This window comes from Galendromus occidentalis, unplaced genomic scaffold, assembly GCF_000255335.2.
Source record: "Galendromus occidentalis unplaced genomic scaffold, Mocc_1.1 scf7180000077128, whole genome shotgun sequence".
NCBI lineage: Eukaryota > Metazoa > Arthropoda > Arachnida > Mesostigmata > Phytoseiidae > Galendromus > Galendromus occidentalis.
In genome coordinates, this window is record NW_003805116.1 from 670,920 (window position 1) to 690,894 (window position 19,975).

A 19,975-nucleotide genomic window follows, 5' to 3' on the forward strand; every position below is an offset into this window, starting at 1 on the left:
TTTTCTCCGATGTCTGAGCTCAGTCCAGCTTCGTTTCTGTAGGAGCTCCGTTCGCAATGCATCCACGGATTTCGATTTTCTGCGTTTGTCGCAGACCGCTGTCATGGGTTGAAACCGTAGACTGACATGAGTGACAACCGAGACCGTCCGCCAGTCGAAGCGCTCTGTTGTCGTCGGAAGTCTCTCGGTTCTGAGACGTTGAAAGGACAATGGAATTAGGTGATAAATATTCACGAGCGTAGTTCCGCCAAGCCCCCTCGGGACTCGGGTTTCTGAGCCGACGTGATGCTAGCACTCCTCAGACTACGGCTCCTCAGTGGCTGGGATAGTCTCTTGCTCAGAGTACGGCCCGCTCCGGTCTGATGCTCGACGCAAACTTTGATTAGATAGAGTCGGAATGGGACTTTTTCCGAGCGTGCGATACTACTACGAGCCGTTTCCAGAGGATCCGGCTCCAGAGCTTGTGTCGTGTGGAATATGCGGGAGACGCTTCAAAAATGACGCTCTGGTGAGTATTGGAGTGTAGATCACACGAATAGAGCGATCGGGCCAGATGATTCCGACGCCAGTTTTCGAGGGGGTCCACGAGAGGGGTAAATCCTCATCAGAAGGGTTTATGCTGGGCTAGGTCCGAGATTGTGCCTCCGCGGTATCCCAGTGAATGACTCCGGAGGTTCATACGCGGGACTCAGAACTCCACAGTAGATTCTTGCATGTTTGCGTCCTCGTATCGGGAAGTCCGGACCGCGTATGCGGTTGAGCGTGGAGAGGAAACCCATTCCTCCAATGCGGAACATCCATTGACCTCCTGACACACTTTTTCGGACGGAAGGGCTTCGGACTTAATTTACGAGCTCGCATCCTCCATTGCCGTCTTCCCGTTGGTTCCGGAGACCTAAAATTGATATGCTCTGGTAATACGCTATATCTAATATAGTAATTTCCTATCCGACTGAATGAGATGTATATCATTAATTCGCATCGGCGAGTCTCCCGATCGAAGCTTCCAAAATATTTAGGGACGGGCGCTCTATTCCGGATTCCCCCGTGAAAATAAATCCCTAAAATGACTTCGAGCTCTAACATCCACCAAGATCTTCAATTCTGGAGACTCGAGCACGATGAATACGGTTACGGGCAATGGCGGAGATCCAGAAATCCGAGGAATATCTAAGCGAGATTCCCCGCACGGGGCTGAGGTGTCTCTATTCCATCAGAATCGTGCCCACACAATGAGGACTTTGGGCACTACTTTGGGCACTCCACAGAATTACTTAATTCATTTTGATCACACAGAGAATTGAGATTCATCGAATAGGTTTAAGAAGAAATTCGATTCTCGCAGGAGAGACATCTTCCAATATGCGAGAAGAACTCGAGAAAACCGAAGAAAGTATTCGACATGAGAGCTAAGCGACGAGACGCTATCATTGAGGAAAACAACGTGGATAACGCTCACGAAATATTTTCGAAACCAACGGTGGGCCAGAAGGACCGACCTGTGAGTTCGTCCTCGTTTCCGTGGGCGGCTGAAGCTCTCCTCCACAAATCCTGATATCCCCGATGCTTGAATCAGGCAGATCGTTTGAACAACAGATATTTATTTTCTCCAGGCAGATCGAGCCCGAAGGAACAGTTTCCTAGATCCAAAAGCGCCCCACAGATTCGACAAACCGCCCGCGAGCCCAAAGCCCGCACCATTGAAACGTAAACCTGCAAACGCTCCTCGGGGAGGTCCTCCTAAACCTAAACTGGAAGCACCGAAGACGCCGGTCCCGAGGAGACGGAGAGCTCCGGCGACAGAGAGCACACCAATGGTTGGAAAACCCGGGAGTACACCGACGCACAAGAGTGTCTCCAGTCGATCCACAACTCCGGGCCGCGGTGCCCCGAAGCACCGAGGGACTCCGTCTCCGGACGTCAATGGTAACACTCGGAAAACTTCGAGCCAAACTTCTAATCGAGGAGGAATGCGGAGAGCTGCATCATCTCCGAATATAGACACCAACAACAATAAGGCGAAGAAGTGAGTCTTTTGGGCTATTCCGATCGGGCTAGATACGTGACCGCTATACCGAGGAGAGGGGGACAATATTGCGTTTTTCCGACGGCGGCTAATGTTCCTGAAACGATTCCCCAGGGAAGACCCCGTGGTAAAGTTCAAGGATAAATTCCCTCACCATGTGAACCCGCATCTGGGATCGCTTTCGGTTGCATACAACAGGACGTCGAGCCCTCACGTTTTGATATCAATCAAGAAGCCGCGCACCGTACCGGGAGTGAGGACTGGGGGGCACAGCGGGGTTGAATTCGCGGACCCTGATCTTCTGAAGAGACCACAGAGTTCCATCGAGCTCGACAGTGGGTATGCTTGTAGATAGCATGTGCATGTCTCGTCCGCCGAATGTTCCAGGACGAATTTAATTTCTCGCGTCCATCGCTGTCTCCGTTCCACATCAGCTGGTCGGGTTCCCGGATAGTCTCGAGTCGCTCGCCATCGCCGCGAGGTCCTTCCGTCCGAGCTGCGAGTTGGCATGATCGCTGAGCTTCTTAGGAATTCGACAGGAGACCCGTACCTTGATTCAATTTCCTCTCTGATTTTCGTTGCAGGTGGGACTCGAAACGCTTGACGGAGGACTATGTCCTCCAGCACTCTCTGAAGCTGACCGGCAGTATGTCGGATCTGAGGAGCAGCGCAGATGTTTGTTCAAAGTGCAATTCGCCGTTCTTGGTGAGCTCCGCGAAATTCTGCTTCAACTGTGGAGAGAAGAGGACCTGATCCCGGGACGACAGACTCAAGGATGGTTGCGCTCAACGATAAGCAGAGTCCTCGGCGGAAGAAGCGAGGTGGAGAAAAGGTTACCAGAGTGTGTGGATTAGGTGTGCTCATGGATTAGGAGGAGGATCCGAGCCGCTCGTCGGAGGTTGAAGGATCAGAAGAGCAGCTCCCGCGGGAGTTTGATGTTTCCAACGTGAGAGCTTCCGTGTAGGTACATTCGGGTACCAACGACAGGAATCCGTACGAGCATCAAGTGACGTATTGAAGTCGAGTACCAAACGGCAGCTCCAGGTGTATTGTATGTATAGCGAGCTTTTGTTGTTGACGGGAGAACAAATAAAACTTGTTATGCTTCGGGACTCGAGAATGTTTGCGGATAAATCTCCTTCATATATAATCGGGTAACAAGTAGCAGCCCAACTACATAACATCGTTCGCGGCGCAATTCGCTGAAAGATGAATTCGAAAATGGGCGCCGTAGAGACTTCTCTGGAGCGCGGATCTGTGACTGTTGCCTAGTCGGTCTCGGAGAGAATATGACAACAGGCGAAAAGTCTCGAACGCGGAAAACATGTTCGAATTAAAGATACTTTTATTTTCTATCGGCTGTTTGACTTGCTCGGGACTGTTCGAAGACCAGGTTGGCAAATGGGATTGGCTCCGGAAGCACGTGGGACCAGTGAAGCACGTGAATTTCGGTACCATCGCAGGTGAGCGATCCAGTCATCTCTGACACCGTCAGAACACTTGTGAAATCGGCGCTGCGATATCCGCAGATTGAGCATGGCCGGAAAGCTCTGCAGCATGTCTGAACTGCAGCTAGCTCCGTCATGAGCAGAGCTTCAAAATCCGGGCACGACCGAGAGGAAAATTGTGGGAATATTCGCTCACGGCGATGTTCTTTGGATCCACTCATAGCGAGAGCCTCCCTATCTAAGTACTTCACGAGCCGTTCTCGTGCGCCGACGGTTCTAAAGAAATCCATTCCTTGCACGCCGATCACGCAAGTATTTTTCCCTCAGGCGGGAACATTTTCGTGGGAACCGCTAGCAATGTTCTGGCTTCGATAAATTCCCGCAGCGGGAAGTTGGTGTGGCGGAAAATCCTACAGGAAGACGAAAGAGGTAAGTTCATCAGTCCTCAGTTTCCTGATCCTTGGCGGTGTTCCAGCCGGAGCATCGAAAAAGTCATTATAATTCAATGGCTCTTCGGCCCCCCGCCCTCAAGAGTATCGGGAGAATTCCGTTTTCCCGATCGCGACCGCTCCAATCCAATCACCGAATGACCTCTGCTCACTGGGCGGCTTTCCAGGTGTGATCCATTCGCTTTCGAGACGAGGTAACCCCATTCTAGTCACGGGCTCCGATCCCCCCATTCTTCGATCTTTTCACATTTCCGGAGCTCTACATTGGGAAACGAAGCTCCCTTCCACTCCGCCGAAGGACTCCGAACAAGAACATTTCATAGATGCCGAGAGCATGACCGTCGTCTCCGTGTACACGTCAGCGAAGGACGTGGTCGTTTCTCAGTTTTCGTATGCATCCCAGGAGGTAATCAGCTCGATCTCACCAAACTCTCTGATTCCTACGAGGAATATGCAAGTTGACAAAATTTATCCCGCAAGGCGGAGTGACGCTCCGAGTCTGGAGGTGAAAGCGAGTACGAGTTTTTTCTTGTTCTGCAGACTAAGACCTCAGAGCCGATCAGTGCTCCCTTCGCAAGGCTTTCGAAGTGCACCCTCGTAGACAATTCAATCTACGTCTGTCTCGTGGACCAGACTCTCAAAGTTCTGGCTTTGAGTGATTTGGCGCGAGGTTTCATCAGCAGCGATCTCAAAACTGACGCTTCTGCCCTCGAACTCAAGGGGCTCCCGGAAGGTCGTTTCGTTGCCGTACGCTCTAAAGTCTCCACATGGCTTTACGGCGTATCGGCCAAAGGCGCCGAGTTGCTCCGTCAGTTCGATGATCTCACAGAGATCACCAACTTCAAGCATAATGGTAGGCTTGTATTTTATTGGTCTAGAGGGTTTCCTTGTTCTTCTAGAATACCTGAGCGTCTCAAAATGTATCTTGCAACTCTTTCAGATGTGGTGTACCAGGTGCTCGCGAAGCGATCCGAATCTTCGTGCTGGACCCTTAGCGTTCTCGACAGCAAGTTCAGCGAAGTGTCTGAGCTCCGAGGCGAAATATGCATTCCGAACGTCTTCAGCGGCATTCGAACATTGGACGTGATGGGTCTCTCGAAGAAAGATGCCGCCGTCAGCTATAGAGCGGTGGTCACTACTGACGACGCGGGCGTGTTGATGTTCCAGAAAGAGGGGCGCGTCGTTTGGAGCCGTGAAGAAGCTCTCAGCGAGGTGACGAACGTCCAGTTCGTTGATTTGCCCTTGTCGGACATCGAAGCCCACATCGAAGAAGAGTTCACAGAGAAACCGACCGGTGTCCTCTCTATGCTGATCAAGCGAATTTATTCCCAGCTCCAACAGCTGGCAACATTCTTCGAACCAAAGAATCCGCTTGCGAAAAACTTCGGCCTCGTGCGCGATAACTTCGGTTTCCATAAGGTTGGCTCCGCTCCCACAGAGAGTTTCCGATTGATCATCATTGACAGACCCGATACTCTCTCTCCTGCTATAAGACGCGAATCAGCAATCAGCTTTCCAGTCTGCATCACATGCTCCCTTCGACAGGTGGTTTTCATGGCAACGAAAGTCGGCAAACTTTTCCTGGTCGACAACCTGAGCGGTGATATCCTATGGAGTCGATACCTTCCGAATATCCGACCATTCTCGAATGGACAATACATTACCGTGAGTTCGAAGAACCGAATATGCAGAAATCCGCCGATCTCCGATCCGTGCCCATGAGAAGGACGATATGGATATTGGATATACGGGATGAACAATCGCTGATTGCTTTTTTTCACGCTCGACAGGTGACTCAGAGATCTACTGCGCACATTCCTCACCCTCCCGTACTGTCCATATTCGGACGTAGCCCCAGCGGAGGGAGCAGAGTTTTGGCACTCAACCCAATAACTGGACAGATACTAGACGACCAACACTTAGACATTACCATTACCCAATATTCTCTGCTGCAACCAAATGAAGAGTTCTTGAAAGGTGTCGTCTTGTACGACGAAACCACGCGGTGAGTTTGGCCTATATCGCCCCCAGTCTGGTCCGACAGGTTTCCGTTCAACTCCATGCGCAGATCCCTCTTCAAAATCGTGGTGGAACCGATGACTCATGTGAATTATCTCTATTTAGGAGAACTATCGTGTATCCCGCCAAAGCAAACACAAACTACAAGCACTATCTGCTGACGGTCGGTAAGCGAGGTGTCGCCGACGGATTCCTGCTCGAGGACGGAAAAATCGATCGCCTGTGGTCCATCCACTTGGCGGCGGGCTCTGAAGTCGAAGGCGTCGCGGTCAAGGGTCAGGAGAACGTTCACTCCCAGGGACGCGTTCTCGGCGACCGCTCGGTGCTGTACAAATACATTAATCCGAACCTGGCCGCGATCATCAGTCGAAGTGCCCAACAAAATAGCGTGTTCGTATATCTGATTGACGTGGTCACCGGCTCGATCATCTATCAGACAGTGCATCGGAAGGCTAAAGGACCCATTCATATGGTGCATAGTGAAAATTGGTTCGTGTACTCCTACATCAATGAGAAAATGCGCCGTCAAGAGATCAGTGCCATCGACCTCTACGAAGGTTTCGAGCAACCGAACGATACGTTCAGTAGTTTCAGTTCGGTTCAGCCACAAGTTGAGCACAACACCTTTATCCTACCGGACTACATCGTCCAGCTCAAGGACACTGTCACCGAGAAAGGAATAACCTCGAAACTAATTTTGGCGGCGAACGCTCAAGGCTCGATTCTAGAGATACCCAAGGCGATGCTCGATCCCAGGAGACCGGTCAATCCCACCATGCTCCACCGAGAAGAAGGTCTGATTCCGTATGTTCCAGAAATTCTCGTTCCTCCGCAAAGCATCCTCAACTACAACCAATCAGTGGCCAGAGTTCGCGGCATCGAGACGGCTCCGTCGGGACTAGAGAGTACCTGTCTCGTGTTGGCCTACGGTCTTGATCTCTACTACACGAGAGTAGCACCGAGTCAGAACTTCGACATTTTGAAGGATAACTTCGAGCATTACTTCATATTGGTCGTTTTGGCGGCACTCGTTACGGCGACTTATGTGACAAGGGCTCTGTCGGCTCGGAAAGCGCTGAAAGCAGCGTGGCAATAGCGTTCGCTATAGGACGAGAATATTTTTTGTATTTATTGATCGACGCGAACAGTGTGTAAATTGTCAGAGCATGGATGCGCCTGAGAGCGAGTCGAGTTAATTAAATTATTATTACTTAAGTCGCATTAAAATAGTCACGTTTTATACCTGAATTCGATGGAAGCTGCCTGTTAACTTTCAATTCAACAGAAAAATTCAATCCGGCAGGCTTCATAGGAAAATGGGGCGGGCGCTTCCTTACGAGAAAACTCATACCACGCGGAAAACGAGGGAGAGGACAATCACCGAAGTAGATTTTTCGGGGAGAGCATTCCCTCCCAACGCTACAGAGAGTTGCGACATCAGTCTCGATTTCGACGAAAAAGCTAATGTTTATGCTGATCCTATCGCCTCTGCTTTCGATATCATTTCCAGTCGGATTTCCTCTCAGGTTACCCGGTCGAATTCCCCCAAGCTCCTGACAGGTCTTCGGCGTGGATGGGTTTCATCTCCTTTCATCCACCGTCCTCAACAGTAGTCCCCATGAAAATCTGTTCTCGACCCTCCAGAAAGCATCCATCGAGAAAAGTGACTCTCGAGCTACTAGACCAATGAAAGGCTCATTCGGTCTACTCCTGCAGGTGGAAGAGCTAAGGGACAAGCATGAAGACCTTCAAGAGAGGCAGAGGATTTATTTTCACAAAATTCTCTCCAGCCGCTCGGAGCATACTGTCGACGCCGGATTCCGATCCTCTAATCGAAGAGACCGAAGCCCATGTCTTCATCTTCCTCCTCTTCTTCTTCTTTCTTCTCCTCCTTCTTGGCGGGAGCGGCGTCTCCGGCGGCAGCGGCAACTGGAGCTGCACCAGCAGCCGGGGCGGCGCCGACTCCGGATCCAACGTTGGTGATGAGAGCCTTAAGATCGCATCCTTCGAGGGCCTTGGCGAACAGGGCTGTAAATAATAACGAGCAAACCTTAGAATCGTCACGACGGTGGGTCATCTCGCTGCTGAGCGCCCTGGTGTTTCCCGGAGCTCGGCAGAGAACTCGGTAAATCGGTGAGCTCCGGGCGTACCGATACCGGGCTTGCAGAGTTCAGCGCGAATCATGCTACATTACAACGGAAGCGTTTTCGGAAGCGAAATTCCTCTCGAGGTGCGCCGAGCCATAATCGAAAGATGACTTGTTTTATTGCAGTATTTATTCCGCGGGGCAGAACAATCCTCATCAGCGCAGAACCCCCTAGGAGCTTGGGAAGTCTTCGCCTTTCGAGTCGCGGACGCGACTAGAAGGCTGTCGCCGATGTCATTAAGAATTGAAACCATGTGCCCGCATACGGGCTTCAGTGCCGGCCACGGACCACGTGTTCGAAATTCCGAGACTTAAATTCTCCCCCGCACGATTGTTCGCTCCGGGATCGTCAATCCTCAATTCGAGATCCAGACAACTTGTCGACCTGAGATCGCTCTCTCTCCAAATAAATTCATTGATGTCGCGTTTACTTCGAGAAAGCGAAGAAACAACTCACTCGGCCAGTAGGGCTCGACGGTGACGTTGGCGGCCTTCAGGATGGCGTTGATTTTCTCGGCGGTGATGCCAACTTCATCGTCCTGAAGGATGAGGGAGGCGTAAACACAAGCCAGCTCTTCGTTGGATGCCATTTTCGAGGTTTGAGAGTCCTGCTCGATGGAGTGCACGCTGCAAATTGCCTTAGCCTTTCAGGAGCGATGCACCTTCAACGAGACGCGATCGAAAAGGATTCCGAAACCGGATGCCTACAAGCACCACGAGCCACCGATTCTTCCCGCTGTTTTGGCGGCGATCTGGAGAGAGCGCCCGATCGAGGGCCCCGTCCACCTGATCGTCATGTTTCGAGAGATATGTTTTGCTGCTGTATTCTTGCGAAATCTCACTGAGGGCAGGCGAAACTCTGCCCTAATCCGAGGGAGGACTCTGATTGGAGGCATTCAATGGCTTGCATCTGCATCCCACAGGCAGACAGGGCCCCTTCCCATCCTTTCATCGTACCATTCATGGAGCTCTCGAGCTCTCTCCGGTACGCGATCGTATGTTCCTCATAATACGATCTCGGAGGAATGATTCGGATGGATTTCAGACGATATCAGTTTTCGTCTCGTGGCATCACGATTTCCGCTTGAAACTTCGGTCCTGATTCGAAATTTCCCGCTCGCTCCCGACGTTGGAGCCTATGTTTTTGAGCGGGCTTACAAAACTCTCCGGGATCGCGCGCGGTGTTGGATACGTTCTCGGTTGTAATAGATTCGAGGACATTCGCGGAGGACAGAGGGACTCGCACGCAACATCGGAGACCAGTGAAGAGAAAGTTCCATGGCAATCGATACGTGTAATTAAGCACTCCGCAAGGGAAGAATTCGGAGGCGCGTGCTGCCGGACAGAAACTTCTGGACGAGCACCGCATCTTTCCGAATCCCGATGGAGACCCCACCACGTTTTTGTGGAATTTCTTTCCGTTTTCGGGGAACTCGCCCTTCTCATGAAGTGCTGGGTGTGTGACAGCGATGTCTCTTCAAGCAAGCCGATCATGCAGGATTTGGATTTCGATTAGAGCTCCGATGCCGCGATTGTGAGCCCGAGCAGATCGATTCGGGTCCGCAAACTCCGCGATGAGACAGCTCGGCGCCAATTCCCCAGGAGCGAGCCTGTTTTGTTAGGTCATGGAACTCACTCCTCTACTGCACGGTGATTATGATGCCGCTGATGAGCACGTCGAGGGAGCCGACGAGAAAGTCACGCAGATCTGTACGGCGGGAGCGCTTCGGGAAAAGGTAGAGCAGAGTAAGTAGAAAGAGATCATCGGACTCCGTTCGTTCTCGATGGCTTTTTGAAGAAGGTTCCGCAGTCGAGGATCATTGCTCCACAAACTGTCGAGTGAACCCCGACGGGCCGACCTCTCGATGGAGTCGATCGGCACTGAGGGAATCTCCAGCGGATAATTGTGAGGGGAGAGCTCGTATACAGGAACTGCATCAATTTTCACTCACTCAGAGCTGCCTCCAGCAGTTGTGCAGGCGGAGCCGCTCGGTTGCGAGAATCCGGTGATAAAGGGAGAACAAGACCGTCAAAGTAATCGTAAGCGAAGTCTCCGAGACACAGCCGAAGTGGGCTTCCTCTCGAGTAACCAGTTCAGGAGCATCGATTATTAATCTTTGCTTCGGGTGACCTTGCGTGCGGTGGCCGCCAGAGGCGAAAAGGAAAAAGGGCAAAACACGAATTATTGCCCAAAACACTCGACCTGATCGAATCCTTTGGTGTCTGCGGGAAGAGGCCCTCGATTGTAAAGGAGCTTGGCGGAAGTATCGAGTGCACGGACGGAAACACGAGAGCGGCTGCCTCCTTCCGACAATGTATCGCACTTAAGGTGCGAAGGGGGAACTCGAGACTGATCGCGGGTAGGATCTTCCAAGGTTGGGCCCTCGGGGAACTAAGTTCCCTTCGTGGCTGATTTCTCGTAACTCTGAATCTAACCGGACCGAATTCTCTCAGAATAAGTCGAAAACTAATCGACTATGTCACTCATGACTGTTGATTCACTCTGACAGAATAATGCTGAGGCATGAGCCTCCCCGAAGCACGAAGAAGACGCAATCTGATTCTCCCTCCCGGTATGGATGTAGTTTCTCGAGCGGAGTAGAGGGAAATGGAGATATCGAATCTATCTTCCAAAGCCTACCACCGCCCCACGGAGAAGAGGAGCCTAGAAGCGCGCAGATGATCCTAGAGGAATCGGAATTCTTGAAATAAACTGGCTCCTAGATTAGTGGGCATCAGCTCCAAGTTTCAAATCCTGTGTATTGCTAGCGAAAGAGAGAACATATGGTACATGAGAGTAGACTTTTGTACATTATCCGCAGCCGACGGTTGCTACTAATGCGGCTGGGGTACGTGGCCATCGACATAGAAGTTCCGCGTCGCTCGGGGCAGTTGTATCCTCAGACCATCGAGCTCTTTCGAAAGTATGATCTGACAACCTTGAAAGGAGCGGAATACTTCAGTCATCATCGATCGATCGATTGCCCGATCTCAGGCAAGCATTGACTCGGATCTGCATATTCGTATGTATGGAGTTTGAAATCACAAGTATGATATGAGAAACGCTCAGCCCTTACCAAGACGCGAATTCTCCTTGAGGAAAGGCGCCAAGTCTAGAAGATCGTCTTCCCTATCGGGGAGGAGAACGGAAGAATCATAAACCTCCGTTGGAACGTCTCGTGACGAATCAGAAACAATCATTGTAAATGGCTTATCTAGGTCATTCAGAAACACTTGGAACCTCACCTTTCTGTTGCCCCTGGAATCCTTTCTAGATGATCTCCGAGGACATAAACGTGACATGTGGTGCAGGCCAGAGATGCTTCGCATGCTCCCTCCATTTCGATTCCGTAGCGATGTGCGAGATACATAACATTGTCTCCTACCTACAAGGAGAAGACCGTCACGGTGAATCCAATCAAGTCGAACAGACTCCCTCCCTCCCAGAACGATTCCCCTTGTGGAAAACTCACCTTTCCCCGAACATTGTATTCGTCACCGTCCTTCGTTATATACGTTATATTGACTCTGGAATGGCGATAAATTATTCTTGAGACGGATGACACTGGGCAATCAGCGACTCAGCGGAGGACACGATCGCACATGGAGGCTAACTCACACTTCATCCTCGGATTTGGGATCTTGCCATTCGGGTCGTCCTCCCTCCCCTGGAAGAGTTCAGGCACTTGATTCCTTCTTCCCATGGGATAATTCAGCAGAATAGGCTGCAGTTACCAATCTCTCGTCGCTTTCTTATTCGACTGCAGACCTTCTGCGTGGAAGCGAACTCCGACGAGTCGCGCGGGTCTCAAGGCTCTCTGGATGACCCTCAGCATCGAGCTCGCTGTCGGGAACGACTCTGCTCCAGAATCAGCCGCTCTCCGCGCTCCCGACTCCTGGGGACAGCCACTACAGATTCAACTCGCTTCACGACCCCACGCCCCACAATGTATCGAAAATTTATCCGCTCGCCGTTGTCCGAAATCAGCTGATATTTTCTCAGCCGGGTGTTCTCTCCCCGTGCTGGGAGACGACGACGGGGGAGAGATGTTTGGAAACGAAGGCGTAGATTATCTATGATGGGTTTCTGAGCAGCATCGGGCGGCTCTTGCCAAGCCGAGCAGAGATACACATATCTCACACAAACGTCGCTCATATCTCCCACGAGAGGCCATGAGAAGCTCGTCGCGAAATTAGAGGATTATAAATGTGCGGGGTTTTCCGGACTGGGTGGATTGGCTGGAGCCTGAGCTGAAACTTGTACAATTAGATCGTGCATGCGTAATTAATGACGCCATCTGTCGCCGAGAAGTATCTCCACAGTCCAGTAAGTCATCTGAAACATCCGCATGTTTTCGGTCGCGGTGCATCTGTAGCTCTGGGCTCAGACTAGAGGGAAGGATTCCTTTTTGGAGCGATCTTTTCGTTCCTTCAAAGCGAATGATTTTTGTTAGGTCTCGGCGGGATCGCTCTGCGGCATGGGAATCAGGCATAGGAGGCAGGGAAAGATACAGGATCCAAGCAGGGTCGACATCGACCAGGCTCCATTGCAGTCGAGAGTCCAAACCAATTGAGAAAACGGAGGAACCGAAAGTCGGGACGAACAAAGGGAGTGCCCAATGATGCTCGATATACCATCAAAAATCATCGCCATCATTGCCTTCACTTCCCATCGCTGCCGGTTCGGCGATCGGAACGTTATTCGAAGCTAGTAGCGGTAACTATTTCTACTCGTTCAAAAGAGTTCCAAAGATCTAGTAGACTCGAGGGACCTACTTCGAGAGGCTTTGATAAAAAGTTACGAGAACAGTCCGCCGATTATCGAACAGGTAAGTCCGTTTCTCGGACCGTACCTTTTCGCGCGATGACTTCCGTCCAGTTTCATTTGATGCCGGGGAGAGCATATTCAATCTGAAAAAGTCCAAAGCCTCCAAATTCGTTAATTTCCTGCTCGTGAAGTCATCCCGCGCATTCACCTCTCGTTAGGTGGGGCATTCACAACGATGTTTGCATCTAAGAGCTTGATCATGTGTTCCCTCAATGGCTGATGTCCCACCTACTTTGCCTGTACCATTATCATGAGTAAAGCGAGCGCAATCGCTTCCAGGAGCAATCATGCAGGACGACAACCCAGAGGAGATGGAAACAAATCAAGCGGAAGCGATCGATGATTCCGGTGACAGCGACCTCGAAAGTGATGGCGAAGATACCGACGCGCAACGAGAGACCTCAAATGCCAGACTGAAGGCTTTCGAACAATCGATTGCCGAAAATCCATACAATTACTCCGTGCACGAGGATTTCATCAAGTTCTTGGAGAAGGGCGATGATCTGGATAAATTGCGCGCTGCTCGCGAAGCCATGGCGAAACTTTTCCCGCTGACCCCACAGCTGTGGCTAACCTGGATCCGGCAGGAAATCGATCTTTGTCTTGACGAAGAGGAAAAACTCAAAGTACTCGAACTCTTCCAAAGAGCCGTGAAGGACTACACGTCGGTCGATGTGTGGTTGGAATACTGTCAGTTCGGCATCGGTCTATCCGGTGAAGGCAACTTCGAGAGGGCTCGAGCGATTTTCGAAGAAGCCTGCAATAAAGTTGGCCTTCACGTTCAGAAGGGGTCGCTCATCTTCGAAGCTTATCGAGAATTCGAGCTCGCCATCTACGCGACCATGCCGGACGGAGCCGCCCCGGACGACAAGCTCGCCAAGGATAAGGAGAAACAACGACGGAAAATCGTATCGCTCTTCAAGCGCCAGCTGTCTGTGCCTCTGTTCGACATGGAGAAAACTCTGGCCGAGCTGAAAGAGTTTGCCGCCCACGAGGCAGATAGCAATATCATTCTGATATATCAGAAAGCTCTTAAGAAGCTTGAATCGATCCATCCCTTCGAAATGAAGCTCAACAATCTTTCGAGTCCGGCCACGTTCGGCGACTACGAGGAGTATCTCGAGCTCGAGATCCGAGAAGGCGACGCTGCCAGGATCCAAATGCTATTCGAACGCGCTGTCACCGATGATTGCTTACGAGTCGAGCTGTGGGAAAAATACAATAAGTACATGGACCTCACGCTAAAGATTGATTCTTTGGCATTACCTGTTCACGAACGAAGCATCCGCAACGTTCCTTGGTCGTCCTCATTGTGGGTTTCGTATCTGACTTGCTTGGAAAGGATGTCCGCTCCGACCGAAAAGATCGAAGCGATCCTAAAGGACGCTCGTCAGGTGGCTATTTTGTCAGCGACCGATGCTCTGAACTTATGGATCTTCCATCTGTCAAACCTCCGGAGGAAGATTGACTTTAAGGAGCCCAGCAGTGAACTCGTCGAGCAGTTGAGAGAACTCTTCGAAAAGGCTGAAGTCGAGCTGACCGAGTTTACCGACGCCGATACCGAACAACATCTCGAATCTCTCTTCTACTACTGGGCAACGGTCGAAGCGAATCTTGGGAACACGCAACGATGGCGGGAGATCTGGCAAAAAATCACGCGCCAAGGAGCCTCGAGCCAGGTGAAGACTTGGTTGAGCTACGCGAATTTCGAGAAGACGTACGGTGATTTCAAGCATTACCGCAAGGTTCTCCAACGAGGTCTATACGCTTCGGCTGACTGGCCCGAACAGATCGGGGAGCAATGGGTCCAGGCTGAGCTTCAGGAAGGAACTCTCGACGGTCTGCAAGAAGCTCAATCCAAGTTCGAAGCCCGCATGCGTGTCGTCAATGAGAAGCGTGACAAAGCTGCGACTCGAGAGCTCCTTAATGCTCAGAGTACGCAGCCGCCGGAGCTCAGCTCCAAGAGAGAGCTCAAGCCTAAGAAGCGCAAAGCGTCCGAGAGCCCTGTCAAGAACGATTCCGAAGACAAGAAAGGCAAATGGAAGAACCTATCCGACGGGGACGGCTTCAAAATGCCGCTCCCAGTGGGTCCGAAATCTTCGGAGGGATCGGGAACTTCGCACAAACCTGCACCATCCGATGACGATCCACTCAGAGAAGCGCAAACCGTTTTTCTGAGCAACCTCGCCTACGAGGTTGAGGAGGAGAAAATTCGAGAGGTTTTCAAGGACGTCGGCCGTATCGAGGAACTGCGACTCGTCAGAGACTATAAGCACCGTTGCAAGGGATTCGGATATTTGGTTTTCGATGATCTCAACTCGGTTCAATCAGCACTGAAGAAAGATCGTGCGCCGATAGACGGCAGACCTGTTTTCGTATCGCGTTGTAACGAGCGTAAACAGTTCGAGTTCTCCCTGGGTTTGGAGAAAAATAAACTTTTTGTGAAGAATGTCCCCCTAGACGCTACGAAAGAGGAGTTGCAGGAACTCTTTGCGCGATGTGGGGCCTTATCGGATGTTCGGCTATGCGTTCTACGAAATGGCAAGTTCAAAGGTATGGCTTACATCGATTTCGTGGATGAGCCTTCAGCTTCGGCAGCTGTGGTCAAATTCGACGGTTTCGATATGCGGGGAAAAACATTGAGCGTGGCCATCAGCAATCCTCCTCCCCGTAAGGAGAAATCTCTGACTCAAGCACCGGAGCGTAAGAGTAAGGAACCGACCATGAAAACGAGACTTTTCGTCCCGAGGTCGCTCCTGACCAAAGCCGCGACCGACAAATCGCATTCCGTGACTGCGGAGACCAAGAATCTCGGAGCAGCTGCGACGAACGACGATTTCCGGAACTTGTTCCTCAACAAATGAAAGTCAGATTCATCCGTGTACTTTAATTGTTCGGTATCATCGACGAAAATGTTACGATTCCTAGGACATTGTACATAGGACTCCCCGAACCAGAGAGGAATCGAATAAAAATAGGTCGAGGGTCACATCACGGTCGCCTAAGATTTTTTTCTGCTGAAGTTCCGATCGATTCGATTTGGGAAGCGGACTTGGTTCCATCCGGAGAAAATCGACGTTAACGTATTAAGCCCTTGACGAGATGATTGTCTGTTCTTCAGTCTAGATCATGCGGGACACCTCAATATGTCGCTGGAAAATCCTGAACATCGGAGGAGTCCGGCTCGTGAGTGGATATTTTGTTGAATCTCCGTGGAGCTGCGGTCCACGGGTCAATAATATTTCAGTGATAGCTGTACCCGATTATGTGAAGCAAACGAGAACGGAGCCGAGTATGGGACGCTCGAGTATAGGAGAATGACATCTGGGAAAGGAGCAGACCAGTAGGTCTGCCGAAAGGCCAGGTGAATACTGCAGATTTATTTGTGCTAACGCCACCACGTCGCAAAAGGCTGTATGCACAGGTGGGGCGGATGACAATCCTTTCCGACCCGCGCTCTTGAACGGGAGAGATTCGTCGAGCTCAGTTCGTGAAACAGGACATCATCAGGAAGTCATCGAGACTTTCTCGACACGGAACCTCCACACTGCGGCTTATCCGTTCCAGCCACGGAGACTCGGAGGTTCGGACAACCCCCTTGTGAGGTTTTTGGAACGACGCCGACGTGAGCATCGTTTCAGACCTCTCATTCCCATCGGAAGGCGGGAACTCGATTCCGGCGTACGGGATCCGGTGCTGTCCTGCGTGAGCTGATGATCTTCGAGGGGACCGACAGTGTACGAGTATAACGTTGGACTCGCGTGCAAGGATAGCCGACTTGCTCCTGTCGCTCCTATCCTCCACGGGAGGCGCTGCTCTCCTTGCTCACAGCCTCCTCTCAGGCCTCATTGGGCGAGCGGTCGTCTTGCCGCCGTTACACCTGCGACTGCAGGGTCCGAGTGAGCTTCACTCGACTTCGCCGAACTCCGGAAAGGAACGATTCTGTTCGTCAATGGTGAACGAAAGCAAGCACGATGTGAGCATATGCGACACCCCGCCTCTTCGTATGTCAGAGGCTTCGTGGACGCGCCGTGCCCTCCGGGACATGCGCCGTCTACGAGAGCGTCTAGTACGAAGAGGCTCGGTCATCAAGTAAGTCATCACTTCATTCTGATTGAATATCCGTCGAGGTCTCTCTATTTTTACTCGATAATTCAGTCTTCCATCCATGTTCCCTGTTCGGTACGGTCAGGAAATACCGCTGGTCTGTGCAGGCGCTTCGGAAACACACGCGCGAAGTGCTGCTCTGACAGCGGTCGAAGAACGAACGCTTTGGTCCCTATTTCGGGCTCGATAGCTCTCTACTCTGGCAGATTGTAGGTTCGCCAATGATTCGAGTTGGAACGGATTTCCGAAGCCGGGGAACAAGGCTATCCGTAGATAGACTTCCGAACGCTCCGAAGCCGCCTCAAAAACTTGGGACGAGCTGTTCAACCCTTAAACTGATAAAAAGCTCCCTCCTCGATGGTCATTATCGAGTCCGAGAAGCCCAAACTCAGGGATCCCTCAATTCTGATCCCTGAAACGACAGGAGAAGGGGACAAGTAAACTGTCTCCCCTCGAGGAAATATCTTCAAGCATCCGGGAGAGACACAAAATCGCCTCCCCCCCCTGGTTATTCTTCTTTTCGAAAATTCTATCGGTGATTCTACTGAGCGATCGTGAGACTCATCGAATCGCAAGGAATAAAGAGCTCGAAGAGATCTCGTAGGTGGGAGCTATCTCGTGAGGGATACAGAAGAGCCAGCGCAACTGTGCGAACACCGGGTGATTTAGAGTTCTCTCCCGCAAGCCTGACCAGACAGATATTTCGCTCAGCGATGCCTTTCGAGCACCAGCGTGTGACTGACCAACGACTCGGGCCCTTCCTCAGGTGCAGACCGGTATGAACCAAATCGACCACTTTCAAATGAGCTGATGGTCGAGTTGTCATGAATATTCGAGGAGCTTCTTGATCGTGTAATGTTCGATGCGAGCTATGCTTGGAGCTTTCTCTGTGCACACACGTGCAGTTCCCGAGCGTATAGTACCAGGAGCGCCGTTCGAGCGCAGTGTGTATCTTGCACCTCGGAGATATGGTTCTCAGCTCTAGGGAATCGCCTCAGCGGCAGAGAATCGTCAAAGAAAGTTGTGGAGGAGAGATCTCTGACGTGGTCAGAGCTGTAGGTCAGCGCAGGTGCAGCAACTGCCTATATCTTGCGGTTCATCACAGAAACTCTGTCCGAAGAGGCGAATTCCCTCCGGCGGGAGTTTTCCAGGCAACATTGTCAACTCCGTCCTTGAAAAACTATTTTTTTGCGAGACTCCATAAAGAATCCGTTTCACAGAGTTGTTTCGCCTCGAGCCTGAAATAGCTCATTCCCCTCGAGGATGAGTGCGCCTCGTCTGATCTTGTAGGAGGCCTTTTGTCTCCTTCGTCGGACGGTTCTGCTATCCTTGATGAGCTCTCCGAAGGCTCGTCCAGCTGAGAGAGAGTCTCTCCGTGGACAATGATACGTACGTTGAACGGAATACATGAGCGAGTTTCCGTTTCCGAACACTCAGAGAGTTTCCGTTCCAGATGGATGAATCGTCCGCCACATCGGGACGAAACGTATATCCCCACGAGAATAGAACACGCGGCCAACATATTAACTCACTTGGTGAGCTCCGGAGTCTTTGTGGTCTGGGCGAGGAGCCCCAACTTGAATATTCTCGCGGATCGCAACTCAACTGCACCCCTCCCTCGATTCCAGCTCGTCATCGTTCCAAGCTTCAAAGGAACAGCTATCCTAGTTCAAGGGTCTGAGTCGACAGTTCAAAAACTTTGTGCTATCGTATATGGATGTGCACTCATCGCACTCTTCCTAGTATCGAGCATCTTCCATAGCATATGCGCAAGCGGAGGCAACGCGTGAGTTATTTTCAGTCGATCATAGAGCGATACGGAGTAGTCGCTGATATTCTGACTCGATGCAGCATCCTGGAGCCTATCCTAATTATCGGCCTACTCATTTTGCAGACATCTTAGACGCGTTTTCCATCGATTGGATCGTGTGACTATATATCTGTTCATAGCTGCTACATATACACCCTGGCTCGTTCTGAGAGACTTCCACACCCGATGGGATCGATATCAGATCTTCATGGTGTGGACATTCTGTTTCTGTGGTATCTTGTACCAGCGCAAGTTCCACGACAGACACAAAACGCTGAGCGTAATTATGTATTGCGCGATAGCCATCTTCCCGATAATGACGGTGCTAAACATGGTGAGCGTTTGGAATCGCCGGAAGATTTCTCGATCCCCTAGGCGAGACTGTGCGAGAATGGTTGCTCGGTACTACGATCGTTTCTCTCTCATTGCAGAAGCCACTCAGCGGGATCGACGAGTTAGCTGTCGGTGGAGGAATTTACCTATTCGGCGTGCTATTTTTCAAGATGGATGGTCGTGTACCCTTAGCTCACGCGATTTGGCACCTTTGCGTCGATGCGGCTGCCTACGTTCATTTCACGGCGATAGCAAATAACCTTTACGATGTTACCCCTAGTCAGAGATCGATTGATCACTTGTTGAAAAAATGAGTTGAGCCATCGACCCAATGCTTGGCTGCTTTTCCACGACCTTCAGACAAGCATGACAAACTCTAGATAGCCGATCAAGGATATCGGAGGTGCGGCACTCATCAGCTCTCACAGAGCACTTTGCGAGAGGATGCATTGCTCAGAGGACGCAGAATCAGACTTCGAAGCATTGGTTCCCTCTGATTCCTACGAAAGTGACCTTCCCAATAATAAGTCATTTCCAGCGATGACCGTCTTCGTCGTCCATATATCAAGGAATCGCTGCTACGCTTCAGCCTCTTAGTTCCAGGTTTTCGCGGTGCGACGCAGAATTGAATCCGGAGCCTGAAGTAGTCAATCGAATACGTATGATAATAATAATAATAATTGAAAGGAAATTATATTTTTAGACCCGAATGAGAATCTTCTATGAGGAAACATTGAGGTTTTAGCTCGAAATTGCCTTGTGTGTACATAATCTGTATTAATAGGTGTCCACCGATAGATCAACATTCC

General features: G+C 51.0%; 6 protein-coding genes across 6 annotated transcripts; 4 read left to right on the forward strand and 2 right to left on the reverse strand.

The window, feature by feature from the left end:
- Positions 1-397: 397 nt before the first annotated feature.
- LOC108863941 (zinc finger C2HC domain-containing protein 1A) lies at positions 398-2,779 on the forward strand. The gene is made up of 5 exons (XM_029110880.1): positions 398-508; positions 1,346-1,501; positions 1,614-2,026; positions 2,141-2,365; positions 2,611-2,779. Exons 1-5 carry the CDS (start codon positions 398-400, stop codon positions 2,777-2,779), a joined length of 1,074 nt encoding a protein of 357 aa, XP_028966713.1.
- Positions 2,780-3,334: 555 nt separating this feature from the next.
- EMC1 (ER membrane protein complex subunit 1) lies at positions 3,335-7,184 on the forward strand. The gene is made up of 8 exons (XM_003741250.1): positions 3,335-3,489; positions 3,802-3,903; positions 4,091-4,329; positions 4,464-4,776; positions 4,864-5,342; positions 5,469-5,588; positions 5,714-5,928; positions 6,048-7,184. Exons 1-8 carry the CDS (start codon positions 3,351-3,353, stop codon positions 7,036-7,038), a joined length of 2,598 nt encoding a protein of 865 aa, XP_003741298.1. The 5' UTR covers positions 3,335-3,350; the 3' UTR covers positions 7,039-7,184.
- A 513-nt stretch (positions 7,185-7,697) lies between these two features.
- On the reverse strand, positions 7,698-8,783 carry RpLP1 (Ribosomal protein LP1). The gene is made up of 2 exons (XM_003741206.1): positions 8,546-8,783; positions 7,698-7,970 (listed from the first exon to the last, which is right to left on the reverse strand). Exons 1-2 carry the CDS (start codon positions 8,676-8,678, stop codon positions 7,771-7,773), a joined length of 333 nt encoding a protein of 110 aa, XP_003741254.1. The 5' UTR covers positions 8,679-8,783; the 3' UTR covers positions 7,698-7,770.
- Positions 8,784-10,923: 2,140 nt separating this feature from the next.
- Fdx1 (Adrenodoxin-like protein 1, mitochondrial Ferredoxin 1) lies at positions 10,924-11,941 on the reverse strand. The gene is made up of 6 exons (XM_003741205.1): positions 11,858-11,941; positions 11,708-11,756; positions 11,562-11,616; positions 11,335-11,474; positions 11,166-11,218; positions 10,924-11,027 (listed from the first exon to the last, which is right to left on the reverse strand). The coding sequence occupies exons 1-6, from the start codon at positions 11,922-11,924 to the stop codon at positions 10,924-10,926; spliced, it is 468 nt and encodes a 155-aa protein (XP_003741253.1). The 5' UTR covers positions 11,925-11,941.
- Positions 11,942-12,791: 850 nt separating this feature from the next.
- On the forward strand, positions 12,792-15,908 carry LOC100903692 (squamous cell carcinoma antigen recognized by T-cells 3). Its single transcript, XM_018638686.1, has 2 exons — positions 12,792-12,917; positions 13,196-15,908. The coding sequence occupies exon 2, from the start codon at positions 13,204-13,206 to the stop codon at positions 15,778-15,780; it is 2,577 nt and encodes an 858-aa protein (XP_018494202.1). The 5' UTR covers positions 12,792-12,917; positions 13,196-13,203; the 3' UTR covers positions 15,781-15,908.
- A 2,156-nt stretch (positions 15,909-18,064) lies between these two features.
- On the forward strand, positions 18,065-19,848 carry LOC100903830 (monocyte to macrophage differentiation factor). Its single transcript, XM_003741252.3, has 4 exons — positions 18,065-18,558; positions 18,652-18,809; positions 18,918-19,167; positions 19,265-19,848. The coding sequence occupies exons 1-4, from the start codon at positions 18,406-18,408 to the stop codon at positions 19,478-19,480; spliced, it is 777 nt and encodes a 258-aa protein (XP_003741300.2). The 5' UTR covers positions 18,065-18,405; the 3' UTR covers positions 19,481-19,848.
- The last annotated feature ends 127 nt before the right edge of the window (positions 19,849-19,975 follow it).

Excerpts from the sequence above, each read along its gene's own strand:
- LOC108863941 (XM_029110880.1), top strand. The coding sequence starts at position 398 with ATGGGACTTTTTCCGAGCGTGCGATACTACTACGAGCCGTTTCCAGAG. Across the intron at positions 1,502-1,613 it reads TGGGCCAGAAGGACCGACCT|GCAGATCGAGCCCGAAGGAA; the intron begins GTGAGTTCGTCC and ends TATTTTCTCCAG. Across the intron at positions 2,366-2,610 it reads TCCATCGAGCTCGACAGTGG|GTGGGACTCGAAACGCTTGA; the intron begins GTATGCTTGTAG and ends TTTTCGTTGCAG.
- EMC1 (XM_003741250.1), top strand. The coding sequence starts at position 3,351 with ATGTTCGAATTAAAGATACTTTTATTTTCTATCGGCTGTTTGACTTGC. Across the intron at positions 4,777-4,863 it reads CACCAACTTCAAGCATAATG|ATGTGGTGTACCAGGTGCTC; the intron begins GTAGGCTTGTAT and ends CAACTCTTTCAG. Across the intron at positions 5,929-6,047 it reads TTGTACGACGAAACCACGCG|GAGAACTATCGTGTATCCCG; the intron begins GTGAGTTTGGCC and ends ATCTCTATTTAG.
- RpLP1 (XM_003741206.1), bottom strand. The coding sequence starts at position 8,678 with ATGGCATCCAACGAAGAGCTGGCTTGTGTTTACGCCTCCCTCATCCTT. Across the intron at positions 7,971-8,545 it reads CGTCGAGCCCTACTGGCCGA|CCCTGTTCGCCAAGGCCCTC; the intron begins GTGAGTTGTTTC and ends TATTATTTACAG.
- Fdx1 (XM_003741205.1), bottom strand. The coding sequence starts at position 11,924 with ATGCTGAGGGTCATCCAGAGAGCCTTGAGACCCGCGCGACTCGTCGGA. Across the intron at positions 11,757-11,857 it reads AGTTCGCTTCCACGCAGAAG|GGGAGGGAGGACGACCCGAA; the intron begins GTCTGCAGTCGA and ends GAACTCTTCCAG. Across the intron at positions 11,028-11,165 it reads CAAGGAGAATTCGCGTCTTG|GTTGTCAGATCATACTTTCG; the intron begins GTAAGGGCTGAG and ends GCTCCTTTCAAG.
- LOC100903692 (XM_018638686.1), top strand. The coding sequence starts at position 13,204 with ATGCAGGACGACAACCCAGAGGAGATGGAAACAAATCAAGCGGAAGCG.
- LOC100903830 (XM_003741252.3), top strand. The coding sequence starts at position 18,406 with ATGATACGTACGTTGAACGGAATACATGAGCGAGTTTCCGTTTCCGAA. Across the intron at positions 18,559-18,651 it reads CCAACATATTAACTCACTTG|CTCGTCATCGTTCCAAGCTT; the intron begins GTGAGCTCCGGA and ends CCTCGATTCCAG. Across the intron at positions 19,168-19,264 it reads TAATGACGGTGCTAAACATG|AAGCCACTCAGCGGGATCGA; the intron begins GTGAGCGTTTGG and ends CTCTCATTGCAG.